Source organism: Gastrolobium bilobum, unplaced genomic scaffold (genome assembly GCF_033153095.1).
Source record: "Gastrolobium bilobum isolate Gb01-03AN ecotype WA unplaced genomic scaffold, APGP_CSIRO_Gbil_v1 utg147756, whole genome shotgun sequence".
NCBI classification, from domain to species: Eukaryota; Viridiplantae; Streptophyta; class Magnoliopsida; order Fabales; family Fabaceae; genus Gastrolobium; species Gastrolobium bilobum.
The window spans coordinates 1-14,365 of record NW_026895228.1 but is presented as its reverse complement, the minus strand read 5'-3'; the positions used below and the strand labels follow the sequence as shown (position 1 = coordinate 14,365).

Sequence of the window (14,365 nt, the reverse complement as noted above, 5' to 3'; positions counted from 1 at the left end):
TTTATTATTGACCCGGCCCACAATTTTTTTGGTGCACCTTTCCCCAAAACGGAAAAAAATTCTTCCACACCGTGTTTCTCCAAACCTTTGCCTATATATTCTCCAAACCGTGTTGCTCTTTCGTCCAACTAAGAGCAACTACATATAGCTACACACATCGAGAATTTTTGGATCGTTAGGACCAGACATGGGCAATTGCTGTGGCACCTCGTTCGATTCCACGCACGTTCCGACGGCGAAGGTTGTCGTGCACGACGGAAGGTTGCTGGAATTCTCGTACCGGGTTAAGGTTTCGTACCTGTTGCAGATGTACCCAATGTGCTTCATATGTGACTCTGACCAGATGGGATTCGACGACGTCGTTAAGGCGGTTCACGAGGACGAGGTTTTGACACCCGGTCAGCTGTATTTCGCTCTCCCGTTGACCCGGTTGAAGCGGCCCTTGTCGGTGGAGGAGATGGTTGCGTTGGCGGTGAAGGCTCGTTTGGCTCTCGCCAAGATTGGTGGTGTTGGTGGTGACAAATGTGGCTCTCGCCGGAAACAAATTATGTTTTTCTCCGGCGAAGGAAATGCTAAACCTTGCCAGAAAGTGGCGCTGGAATATGGTGGTGCCGGCGCTCCTGTTGATTCGTCTAGGAAGGGAAAGAGTAGAAGTAGTGGTGGCGGTCGCCGTGGTGGCGGTCGCCGTGGTCGGCGAAAGTTTACGCCGGTGTTGAGTTCCATACCGGAGCAGGAGTGTATATATTGAAGGAAAAAGAAAATATTTTAATTTTTTAACAATGGAAGAGATTAGATTGCCAGAGTTACAATCAGCCTTTTCTTCTTCTTCTCCTTCTTTTCGTTTTCTTTTAATTTATTGGGACTATACGTATTTAACTAACAGCATTTTACTCGAAAAAAAAGCATAATTCGCTTCTTCTTTTTTCTTGAAATCTAAATGTTTTAAGTGAGATTAGACATTGATATCTCAATAGCATCATGAAAGACCAGCAATTTTTTTTTTTGAAGATTTCATCAGGAATTATATATTATTTACCAATAAAATCTTTACATCAATAGTAGGGGTTCGAACTTTGAACCCACGTCCTTTATGACCCAAACTTTTAACCGAATATGTCTCGGATCATAACTCGTTTATCATGCTAACTTTTTTCTTTCTCGCGTTTTACAGCAGATGAGATATCTGTACATGATTTGTTTTAATTTCAAGAATACTAATCATGCGTAATCATAATCAATACTATAATCGTAACATATATCCATGAAGAGAGGAGATTGATTTTTGTTTGTTCTTTAAGATCAATTTTAATATCTTCTAAGCGTGAAATTAATTATCGTTAAAAGGAATTAATTGATTGAAAGCAAGTGCGCGCTTTCCCGCTGAGCTGGTGGTGATTGGAACAATGTGTAAATCTTAATTATTTTACTTTATTTTTTTATTAAAAAGGAAATAATTTCTTGAATAAAAAAATGGTATGGTTAAGATTTGATCCTTAGTATATTGCCTTCGTTATCTTGCTGCTGCTGACTCATTAGATTTTTACCTTTTTTTTTCTACAAGTGCTATTCGAGCTTAATCCCTAATGAGTTTGGGTTTTGTTTTGCAACTTACTCGTCTACCTCCCAGTGATTGAGTCAAATTATTTAAATATGTAGTTCTGAATAAGAAATTTTATACCGTTAAGAAAAGCTATCATCTTTAGGACACGATATTATAGATAATCACTTACCTACGTATAACGTAATAAAGGGATTCTATGGAAAAACAAAAAAAAAACGTCTGCCATAAAGAATAGTGAAACGTTAAATTCTACTAAAACAATAGTTTAATAATTTTTCAATTACTTAAGGAAAAAGAAAAATATTTAAAAAAATATTATGCAGTGTTATGAAACCCGGCTTAACCCAAAATTAGGTGAACCGATCATCGGATCGATTTGAGTCAAGTATCGGATCGGCCATGTATTGAACCAGGTCAAACCCAGTCAAAATTGATGACTCGATCGGGTCATGCATTTTTATAAAACAAAATAAAAAATCAAAATTATTTCATCTTGTAAAAAAAATGTAGAACTCATTTTAAATTTTTTTTGTAATTTTATTTACTAATAGTATACTTTTCTAAAATGACCTCAAATTTCAGCTTATAATACTGGAGCAATTTGTAGAACAATAAATTAAGAGAATGTGACATATGTCATTTCAATGTAGAGGAATTTGAAAAATATGAGTTCACAACATTTGGTCTTTTGAATGTCATTGAAAGATATGCTTATAGATATTATAAGTTGCAATTTAAATTGACATAGTAATAACATGCATTTTCATTTTTTTGTGTGCTTATGAACTTGTAAAAGTGTGATTGAATAATTTTTGAACTTATTCAATGAAGTTTGTTTAATTCATTTTAAATATGGAGAATATAATTAAATTTATATGTTCATATTTATATATATTTATATATATCTGGATCAACTGATCCGACCAGTAACCTATCAGTCCGACCAGTGACTCAGTGACACAGTTCTTGACCGGATCTATGCACAGGTAGGGTTTAATAACACTGGTATTATGGTTAATATTATGAGAAATCATTTTCTCATATTGTTGGAGATTACTTTCTCATGTTGTGAGGTATCGAAATCTGTGCTATTATCTTTTAATTTTTGTTAACAAGTGATGGATTCCATCTCTTATTGTATCTATGATATGAGAGATATTAGCTCATGTGATATAAGAAAAGAGAAGCCCTAATATTATTAAGAGTTTAATTTTAATATTATTTTTTAACCTATTCTTCTTTTTTTACGTAATTAAAAAATATTTTATATTAAAAGAAGTGACGGTATGTCGTAAGAAAAAAAAAAAAAAAAGTGACGGTGATGAAATCACATAAAACCCTAAACCACACAAGTGGTCGAATCGAAACATTCAGCCTTTACTTTTGCATTGAGATGTGTACTTTATCATTAAACAAAAAGTTACACGGATCTGGATCTTCTGATGTGAAAGTTCACGTGATCATGTCATGTGGGAAATTATAACCATATAAAGATGGATCAATGGTAATAAAGGAGGAGAGAAAAAAATGTTAAAATAGGTAGTTACGAAATCATAACCGTTGATTTACCTTTGTATGGTTGTGATCTTCTCACATGATCATATCATATTTTTTTCTCCACATGAGAGGATCCATTTCCAAGTTACACAGACGCAAAAGCTCTACAGCAGGGGTGCTAAACGAATCAAGAACCTTTCAGGGGCCTTTAGCTCGGCTTGGAATGCCTGAATTTAGATGTCTAAAATTGGTTGTTGACACCAATCTTAAACTTGTATAAAAGCTCATTTAATAAAAAGGCATCAAGCTTTGATTCAAAAGCTCGGCCTTAGAGCCTCTCAGGCTTGCCTAATATATATATATATATATATATATATATATATATATATATATATATATATATATTTATATTTTTTATACTACTTGTAATAACTCTCTTTTTCTCCTCAATCCATTTCATCCTATTTTATTGGTTAAATAGATTTTTTGAATAATTTTGTTCTATATTATGCTATTTGGATATACATGTAAGCAATTTAATCGATAATTCATGTTCAACAACAATCACATCAAGAACATAAAAGAGGATCTTTAGAATTCATGAATTTCACATAAACATACCTTTGTCCATAAATGCGGAAGATCTTTAATGGTAGAATACTTTCTCAGAGTCTTGACCCTTTTATGTTCTTGTATCTTCTTCTGATAGGGATGGGATACAACGCTCATAAGCAGACTCAGATGGATAGTCAGTTTCTGAAAAGACCCATTTATAAGAAAACTCCCCATTACTCTTAACATAACTGCACCTATCAACAGTTACCTTTTTTTTAAAGAGTAAAGACCCGAATTGGTCCCTGACAAAAAACTCGGTGCCCAAATTAGTCCCTCACAAAAATAAACTCGTTAGATAGTCCCCAACAAAGTGAAACAGGACCCACGTTAGTCCTTCTGTCAATCCAAAACTCACGGTGTCAATGACGGTGATGACGTGTCACGTTAAGTGACATGTTGGAGGCCACGTGGGTTGAGGAACGGCGTCGTTTTGAGAGACTCATCCACGTTGGTCAGTATGGTCCCTAACAGTTTTAACAAAGGGGACCAGTATGGTCCCTAAAATTTTTATCGGGGTCCTTTTTAGTCCCTGCTAAAGTTCTGTTAACACCAGTGCCACCATTTGCTATTAACACACCAGTAATGTCATTTCCCCTTGTACATGCTGATATTAGGTCATGCATAACACAATCAACTTCTGCATAATTCACACCATGACATTCTTAGTTTTGTCTTTATATATTGTTTCCATTCCTTTTTTATCTCCATCGAGTTTATACAACATTTTGTGCCAATAAACATAACTTGAAATACGTAAGTCATGCTACATACATTGCATGAACAACAATTCATTACACTAGCAAATCTCAACATAACCACATTTTAAATTTTACTTCAGCCTACTTGCAAGATATATACATACTAGAAACACAACAATAATGGATCCAGCAAACACCCTAGCACACATACACACATGCATCATTTCCTTCTCAACACCCTAGCAAACACCCATACACACATACACACCAGCAAACACCCTAGCACACATACACACATGCATCATTTCCTTCTCAACACATGCACACATATACACACATAACTTCAAATACATAAGTCATGCTACATACATATACACATATACACATATACATAAACACCCTAGCATATATAGAGGTGTTCCTAAACAGAAACTTCCAATAGATAATCCCATAATTAAACCAAATCCAAGACCCCATCCTGCATTGTCTTGAATCCATACAATTAAGTTGCTTGATACAACGGCACCTAAGTCGATAGAAAAGTAATACCAGTTGAAAAAGGATCCCTTCTTAACCTTTTCCTTGGGTTCGGTATCATCAAACTGATCTGCCCCAAAAGGTGACACATATACTTTTACACCACCGGTTCCAAGTGCAATAACGTAGAGACCAAAGTACAACACAACATATTGTGCAGTAGTAGTTGGAGGGCATTCAGAACCCAAACAACCCCAACACATCATTTCCTTCTCAACACTTACTGGAGTAAAAAAAGTTATGTGTATGTGTATATGTGCTAGGGTGTTTGTATATATGTGTATATGTGTATATGTATGTAGCATGACTTATGTATTTGAAGTTATGTGTGTATATGTGTGCATGTGTTGAGAAGGAAATGATGCATGTGTGTATGTGTGTATGTGTGCTAGGGTGTTTGCTGGTGTGTATGTGTGTATGTGTGTTTGCTAGGGTGTTGAGAAGGAAATGATGCATGTGTGTATGTGTTCTAGGATGTTTGCTGGATCCATTATTGTTGTGTTTCTAGTATGTATATATCTTGCAAGTAGGCTAGAGTGAAATTTAAAATGTTGTTCTGTTGAGATTTGCTTGTGTAATGAATTGTTGTTCATGCAATATATGTAGCTTGACTTATGTATTTGAAGTTATGTTTATTGGCACAAAATGTTGTATGAACTCGATGGAGATAAAAAAAGGAATGGAAACAATATATAAAGACTAAACTAAGAATGTCATGGAGTGAATTATGCAGAAGTTGATTGTGTTATGCATGACTAATATCAGCATGTACAAGGGGAAATGACATTGCTGGTGTGTTAATAGCAAATGGTGGCACTGGTGTTAACAGAACTTTAGCATGGATTAAAAAGGACCCCGATAAAAATGTTAGGGACCATACTGGTCCCCTTTGTTAAAACTGTTAGGGACCATACTGACCAACGTGGATGAGTCTCTCAAAACGACGTCGTTCCTCAACCGACGTGGTGACACGTCATCACCGTCATTGACACCGTGAGTTTTGGATTGACAGAAGGACTAACGTGGGTCCTGTTTCACTTTGTTGGGGACTATCTAACGAGTTTATTTTTGTGAGGGACTAATTTGGGCACCGAGTTTTTTGTCAGGGACCAACTTGGGTCTTTACTCTTGTTTAAATAACTTCCTTAACATTCAATTACCATTATGCCCTTGTTATTAATTACATAAAATGACACTTAATATTATACATGAGACAAATAAGGTTTTACATTGTCCCACTTGGCTCATGTCATGAGGTGTCCCTTCATAATTTAATCAAAATTCATTATAATGCGCATTTACTAGGCTAAAGGTTCCATACATTGACCTCATCATAATTCATTATTAGAAATAAAATCAGCATGACTCATGGCGGTTCTATGCTATCAAGTCGGCATAGTCCCTTCCATGTACCACTATATTGACTCTTCTTCCTAACATGATACTTTAATAGGAAGTACACATTATGTCCAACAATAATGTCTTCATTACGGACCATAAATATTTTCAATATCATTACATATACTTGCATGCATACATAAATTGAAAACAAGACAATATCAGAAACATATATTCATCAATGAGCTCAGAGTGTCAACATTTAATACATAACAATAAGTATCATCATTCACTAGCTGACATAATGCCCATTCTACATACATGACCAGTAAACGTCTTGGGCGGTAATCCCTTGGTCAAGGGATCATCTATCATAAGATCGGTGCAAATATGCTCTATAGACACTCTATGCTTCTGAACCTCTTCTTTAACGGCAAAGTATTTCAATTCCATATGTTTAGCACCTTTGGAATACTTTTCGTTTTTAGAAAAAAAGTTAACAGAACTTTAGCATGGATTAAAAATGTTAGGGACCCCGATTAAATCTTTAATCCATGCTAAAGTTCTGGTGTTCACAGAACTTTAGCATGGATTAAAAAGGACCCCGATAAAAATGTTAGGGACCATACTGGTCCCCTTTGTTAAAACTGTTAGGGACCATACTGACCAATGTGGATGAGTCTCTCAAAACGACGTCGTTCCTCAACCCACGTGGTGACACGTCATCACCGTCATTGACACCGTGAGTTTTGGATTGACAGAAGGACTAACGTGGGTCCTGTTTCACTTTGTTGGGGACTATCTAACGAGTTTATTTTTGTGAGGGACTAATTTGGGCACCGAGTTTTTTGTCAGGGACCAATTTCGGTCTTTACTCTTTTTTAAATAACTTCCTTAACATTCAATTACCATTATGCCCTTGTTATTAATTAAATCAAATGACACTTAATATTATACATGAGACAAATAAGGTTTTACATTCTCCCACTTGGCTCATATCATGAGGTGTCCCTTCATGATTTAATCAAAATTCATTGTAATGCGCATTTACTAGGCTAAAGGTTCCATACATTGACCTCATCATAATTCATTATTAGAAATAAAATCAGCATGACTCATGACGGTTCTATGCTATCAAGTCGGCATAGTCCCTTCCATGTACCACTATATTGACTCTTCTTCCTAACATGATACTTTAATAGGAAGTACACATTATGTCCAACAATAATGTCTTCATTACGGACCATAAATATTTTCAATATCATTACATATACTTGCATGCATACATAAATTGAAAACAAGACAATATCAGAAACATATATTCATCAATGAGCTCAAAGTGTCAACATTTAATACATAACAATAAGTATCATCATTCACTAGCTGACATAATGCCCATTCTACATACATGACCAGTAAACGTCTTGGGCGGTAATCCCTTCGTCAAGGGATCATCTATCATAAGATTGGTGCTAATATGCTCTATAGACACTCTATGCTTATGAGCCTCTTCTTTAACGGCAAAGTATTTCAATTCCATATGTTTAGCACCTTTGGAATACTTGTCGTCTTTAGAAAAAAAGACTGCTGCAGAATTATCACAATAAATTTTCAGCAGCTTTTCAATGTTGTGAACCAATCCATGCCCTGAAATAAAGTTCCGTAGCCATTTAGCCTGAACTGTGGCTTCAAAGCATGCCACAAATTCAGCTTCCATAGTGGATACAACAATTACAGTCTGCTTCGCATTTTTCCATGATATAGCCCCTTCAGCTAAAAGATACAGGCAACCACATGTAGACTTTCTTGTGTCTACGCATCCTGCAAAATCTGAATATGTGTATCCAATCACTTCAAGGTCGTTAGACCTTCTATAAGTAAGCATGTGACCTTTAGTTCCTTGCAAATATCTCAGAACTTTCTTTGCAGCTTTCCAATGATCCATACCGGGATTACTTTGGTATCTTCCCAACATTCCTACTGCAAAGCTAATATCTGGTCTCGTACAAGTCTGAGCATACATTAAGCTCCGAACTAATGATGCATACGGAATTGCTTCCATTTCTTTTCGTTCCAATTCATTTTTGTGACATTGCATGACACTAAACTTATCTCCTTTCTGAATTGGAACTGGAGATGATGAGTAGTTTTCCATTCTGAATCTCTCTAAAACTTTATTAATGTATGCTTTCTGAGACAGACCTAACAGTCCTTGTGATCTATCACGGAATATTTCTATTACTATCACATAAGCTGCCACACCCATATCTTTCATTTCGAAGTTACTAGAGAGAAACTTCTTAGTCTCATTTAAAAGACCAAGATCGTTAGTTGCAAGCAAAATATCATCAACATACAGAATCAATAATATAAACTTGCTCCCACTGATCTTCAGATATATACATCGATCAACAATGTTTTCTTTAAATCCAAAGGAAACAACAGTATCATTAAACTTAAGGTACCATTGTCGTGAAGCTTGTTTAAGTCCGTATATTGATTTCTTAAGTTTGCACACCATGTGCTCTTTATCCTTTTCTATGAACCCCATTGGTTGGTCCATGTACACATCTTCATCTAAATTCCCATTTAGAAAGGCAGTTTTCACATCCATCTGGTGTAACTCTAGATCATAATGAGCCACCAGTGCCATAATGATTCTTAGAGAATCCTTCTTTGAAACTGGCGAAAAAGTTTCTTTATAGTCAATGCCATCTTTCTGAGTGAATCCTTTTGCAACTAGTCTGGCCTTGTGACGTTCCAAGTTACCACGAGAGTCACATTTTGTCTTAAAGACCCATTTACATCCAACTCTCTTGCACCCTTCTGGTAACTCAACAAGATTCCAAACCTTATTTTGTTCCATAGATTTCAACTCATCTTTCATGGCATCTAACCACTTATCACCATTATTAGCATTCATGGCTTGTGAAAATGTTACTGGATCATCCTGAACACCCATGTCAAATTCAGACTCTTGTAGATATACCACATAATCATTAGAAATGGCAGATCTCCTTTCTCTTTGAGATCTTCTTAATGCTATTTGTTGTGGTTCTTCTACTATGGGTTCACTTGGTTCATCAACAATAATGTCCTCATGAGTAGTGGGATCATCAACTCGTCCTTCATTATTATTGATTGGTTAAATAACATGAGGAACAAGTAGGGAAAACATTATGTGATCTGGGAGCAAATAAATCTGATGCCATCTTCCATGTGCAGAGCTCTTAAAATCAAAGAGCTGAAGCCAACTACGGTTTCTCTCCAGTTAGCTGACAGATCGATCAGATGACCAGATGGGGTAATTGAGGATGTTTTAGTTAAAATTGACAAATTTATCTTCCCCGCAGATTTCGTAATTCTGAGTATAGAAGAAGATGCGGAGATTCCCCTACTGCTCCGGGAGACCATTCCTAGCCACCGCGAGAGCAATGATCGATGTGGAGCAAAGGAAACTGATGCTGAGAATGAATGAAGAAACAGTCACCATTGATGTCTTCGAGTCAATGAAGCATCCAAATGATGGAGGAGACTGTTTTATGGTTGACATAATTCAAGAAGCAGTTGATGACACCATGAAAGAGGAGAGTTCCCCACTTGAGTTAGAGGAAATCAACGAAGAAAATGAACTTGTTGATAAAGAAAAAGAACCAGTGGTGGAAGAACTAGAAATAAAGAAAGATGACATCCCTCTTGGAGCACCAAAGGTGGAGCTTAAGGAGTTACCTCCAAATCTGAAATATGCTTTCCTTGGCGACAATAACACTTATCCAGTCATCATCAATGTGGAATTGACAACCATGGAAGAAGAAAAACTTCTCAAGGTGTTAAAGAAACACAAGGCTGCCATAGGATGGTCTTTCTCCGACTTAAAAGGTATAAATCCTTCCTTTTGTACTCATAAAATTCTAATGGAAGATGATATTAAACCTGTGAGGCAGCCGCAAAGAAGACTCAATCCAACCATGAAAGAGGTTGTGAGGAAAGAGGTAGTTAAATTGTTGGATATAGGAATGATCTATCCTATATCTGATAGTGCATGGGTAAGTCCATTACAAACTGTACCCAAGAAAGGTGGAGTCACTGTGGTGAGAAACGAGAATAACAAGTTGATTCCAACAAGGACAGTCACCGGGTGGAGGATGTGTGCTGACAATAGAAGACTTAATGCAGCCACTCGAAAGGACCACTTTCCGATTCTTTTCTTGGACCAGATGTTGGAGAGACTAGCTGGCCATGCTTTCTACTGCTTCCTGGATGGGTACTCGGGCTACAATCAGATAGCAGTAGCTCCAGAAGATCAAGAGAAGACAACATTAACATGCCCTTACAGAGTCTTTGCTTACCGGAGGATGCCCTTCTGTCTATGCAACGTTCCAGCCATGTTTCAAAGGTGCATGCTTTCTATCTTCTCTGATATGATATAAAACTACTAAAACAGAAATAACTATAATCAAGAGACAACAAGATGGAGGTTAAAACAGTTTCAACAGAAGGAACGGATTCACTGATCCACTCTTAAATAGTTATTTTCTCTGTTCAAGACTTAGCACTTTTTGGCGTTGTCCCAGTTTCTTATCTGCCAACTCCGATTCCTCGGCTCATGGACTAGATGGCTCACAAGTTTCCATATTCCTATAGATCCCTCGACTCCAACAGGTACTTAGTACAGAACCTTAAAATGGATGAGTTGACCCCTTATTCCTAAGGTGACCAGTAATGTTTTTGCCATAACACTACCTTCCCCCAATGGCTAAGCTGTCTGAAATTCCTTCCTTATGGAAGTTCCTTTCTCAGTATGTGCCCAATTTCCATTGGTACACAATGAAAATAGCTCACTTAGCCAAAGAAATACGAAAAGCTTCAGTTAAGAGTTTTGAAAACAGTTCTTTAAGAGTTTCACAGGTTACCCGTTCCACAGATAGTTCAGCTCATGGCTGATAATATAAACATAATTATTCCAAACTGAAATCCCATAGACCCGAGATTCAGTTAAGAGATAACGAATGGAATGAAGAGAAAAATACTTATATTAATTTAAAAGACAGTTTACAATAGAAACAAAAAATTGAGAAAGATGGTTTGATGCTCGTGAGGAGTCTTAGTGGCTTGGTACAAAGAAGAGAAGACGGGTTGTCACTTAGCTATAGTTACAACTTTGAAATGAAACTAAGCTACTAAATATTTACTACTAGGTGATCTCTTCCTTTCGGACTCCAAACCCTCCAGGATTCGATGATGTTTTTGTATGAGGGTCGTTCTATTTATAGATGGAAGAGGAGTGGCAAACTTGTAAATCCTTTGGAGTTAGTTGCTTGACTGAGGGGACGGGTCGGTGGTAGCAGATTGTGGAGGCAACGTGGATTGCTGGATGGATCAGAGTTTGGTGATGATTGGCCGCTGTTTGCAGTCGATCCCATGCTTTGCTTCCTTTTCAGCCAATGAGAACTCTTGATTCTCTGCTCTTCACGTTTTCTACTGCTCAGTTGGTGCACCGCCTCTGCTTTTAGAGGACTTTAAAGCTACGTTTCCTGCAAAGTGTACAGAGGCATTAAATGAGTGTAGCAGGTGCATTAAATGTGTCTCATTCCGTTCCCCTTTTTAATATATTTTAAAGGAATACGTTACCATCTGTTCCCCCACTGTGTTTTTTTCACAAATGTGCAAAACAAGTGATTTTCATGCTGAAGTTGTTCATCAGATGAGGGAACGTGAGGTATTTTGCCATCAAAATGGGCTTAGATGGGAACGAATTTACGTCCCATCAAACACCCCATAACTAAACTGGTGGTTGTCCTCAAACAACTCAGGAATATTGTATTGGTCTGCCCAATTTTAAAGATTAGCACAACAGAAAGAAACTTGAGCCAGTGAGCAACTATGAACTTTTCAACAAATGAGCTGCTCTCTATAGTTAAACCGTAAGAGGATTCTGTCCCCAGCTAAGTGAAGGTTGCTGATCTTTTATCTTACTGTCACTCATGGGTTGGTGTTTGCTCTGTCCATTCCTGGATGTGATTCTTCAAAACTTGCCTTTCTACTGCTTTCCTATGGAGCACAGTTGTCTTCCCTCCCAAGGATCTTTGAAGGGAGAGTTGATGGAAAGGTGGAAGAATGGTGGTCTGATTTGTGGGATCAAGGAACGTTGGTTTTTGTGCCTTTGAACTTGGACTTCTCTGTTGGGGAACACCTTTTCTTGTACCTTTTTCCCTCTTTGGAGGAATGCTTTCTGGTATCTCTTGAATTCTTTTAAATGGTTGTTCCCCCCTTTCTTTTTCCTTTGCTTTTCTTTCTTCTGTCCATTTTGTTCATCTTTGAATACATTCCTTGTCGTTTTTTAATTGACCAGATGGTGTATGATGAAGATGAGGTGAGTGTGTGATTCTATTTGATCCTTGGCAGTGGAGTTCAACCGTTCTTCAGCAGTACTTACAGTATCAAGGCAAGTTGAGAAGTTTCATTGTGGTTACACCTCAGGAACGCTCTCACAAGTGGGTGTTTGGCCTTTTTCTGTTCCTTACCAGCTTGAGTTCACACAGATCAGCTTCTTTCAAAAATCTGAGGATTAAATTCCCTGTACTATTTTTATTTCAAGTACTCAGAGGAAGAACAAGCATGATTAGTCAGTGACTTTGTGTTTCATGTATGTTGGTTAGTCAAAAAGAATTGGGAAGTCTTAATACTATAACTGAAATGCATGTACCAAACAGTTTGATCAAAAAGTCTTTTTCATTGCAAAACGAATATTTACAAGGGAACGGAAAGGGAAACGAAATGGAAATAACAGTACTGAAAATAATCTACAATAAGATAGTTAGGAGGGTTTTCTCCTTTTCATTGGGGAGGTCTCTTGTCCCAAGGGTTCCTCTTTGCAGCCTCAGCTTCTTTGGCTTCATCAATCTCCTCTTGTGTCAATGGTCTCCTCCTGAGTAGATCTTTTAGTCTGAGGACTTCAGCTGCAGGGAGCCATTTCTCAGCATCCTTCAGTAGATTGTTGATGATTGCAACTAGGGAGTTGAGAAGTTATTGGGACTGTGTGGTCAGGACCACCCCAAAACTACGTTCCTGGAACGGAACGTATTTTATTTGGACTTTTTGGAGAGGAACAACAGAAGTTCCCTCCTTTTTGGGAGCTGTGTGGTTACAAGTAACCACCCCAAAACTTTTCTCTTTCTAAGAGAGCAAATGTATCCACTGGGTTGCCTTCCAGTCAGCGCTTAGTTTAATGTCTTTAGCTAGACATGGTACTTACCTTTCACGTGGATTCAGTAGTAGTTGAGGGAACTTCTGTGTCCCCTGGTAGTGATCCTAGTGTTCTTGTTTGAAGGCTGGCAGCAATCTGTCCCAGATGGGATTCAATGTTCCTGACCACTGCATCATTCCGGGTGACATATTCCTTGACATAATTTTCCAGGGTGTTGATGCGTTGGTCATCTCTGTGGAACGGAACGTGGTTGTTTTTTGTGTGTTCAAACGTTCCACTGCTGCTGCCTTGCTGGTATTGCTGCTGAGTGTTGAATGGTCTTTGGCTCATGGGTGGCCTCCGTTGGGTGTTGTGGTTCTGATCCTTGATGATAGTTCCTCCAGGACCTGAATTGGTATTACGTCCTGCTTGTTGATTGTCTCTGGGAAAGTTCCTGTTGCCAAAATTTTCTGCATAACACACCAATGCAATGGATGGGCAGTCTGTTGAGTCATGAAGGTCTCCACAGGCTGAGCATGGTTCAGTTTCAGCTGCTGTGAGTTGTAAGACTTCCATCCTTGGTTCTGTTTGGTCAGCTTTCAGGTTCTTCACCTCATTTATAAGTGATGCCAGCTGGGCTTCCATGGCTGTTTGTTTTTTCAGCTCTAGCATGCCTGGCTTCCTTGCAAGACTCACTCTGTCTATTGGCCATTGGAGACATCGTTCAGCAGTTCCTTTTATGATTTCATACCTTGATTTAAGTGTTCCTGTAAAGAAATACCCTCCTGCAGCATAATCTAAGTGAGATTGAGAAGTATGGTCAAGTCCCTTATAGAAAGATTGTAATACTCCCCAACTCTCCACCCCATGGTTTGGACATTTTCTTATGATGTCCTTGTATCTCTCCCATGCCTTCATAGAGATTTTCTCCAT

The 14,365-nt window shown here is 37.7% G+C and overlaps 1 protein-coding gene across 1 annotated transcript; it reads left to right on the top strand.

Moving 5' to 3' along the window:
• The first annotated feature begins 187 nt into the window (after positions 1–187).
• LOC133300673 (uncharacterized) lies at positions 188–748 on the top strand. Its single transcript, XM_061500246.1, has one exon. It carries the CDS (start codon positions 188–190, stop codon positions 746–748), a length of 561 nt encoding a protein of 186 aa, XP_061356230.1.
• Positions 749–14,365: the final 13,617 nt, after the last annotated feature.

Bases quoted from the DNA above. Each gene is read 5' to 3' on its own strand.
- LOC133300673 (XM_061500246.1), top strand. From the start codon at position 188: ATGGGCAATTGCTGTGGCACCTCGTTCGATTCCACGCACGTTCCGACG.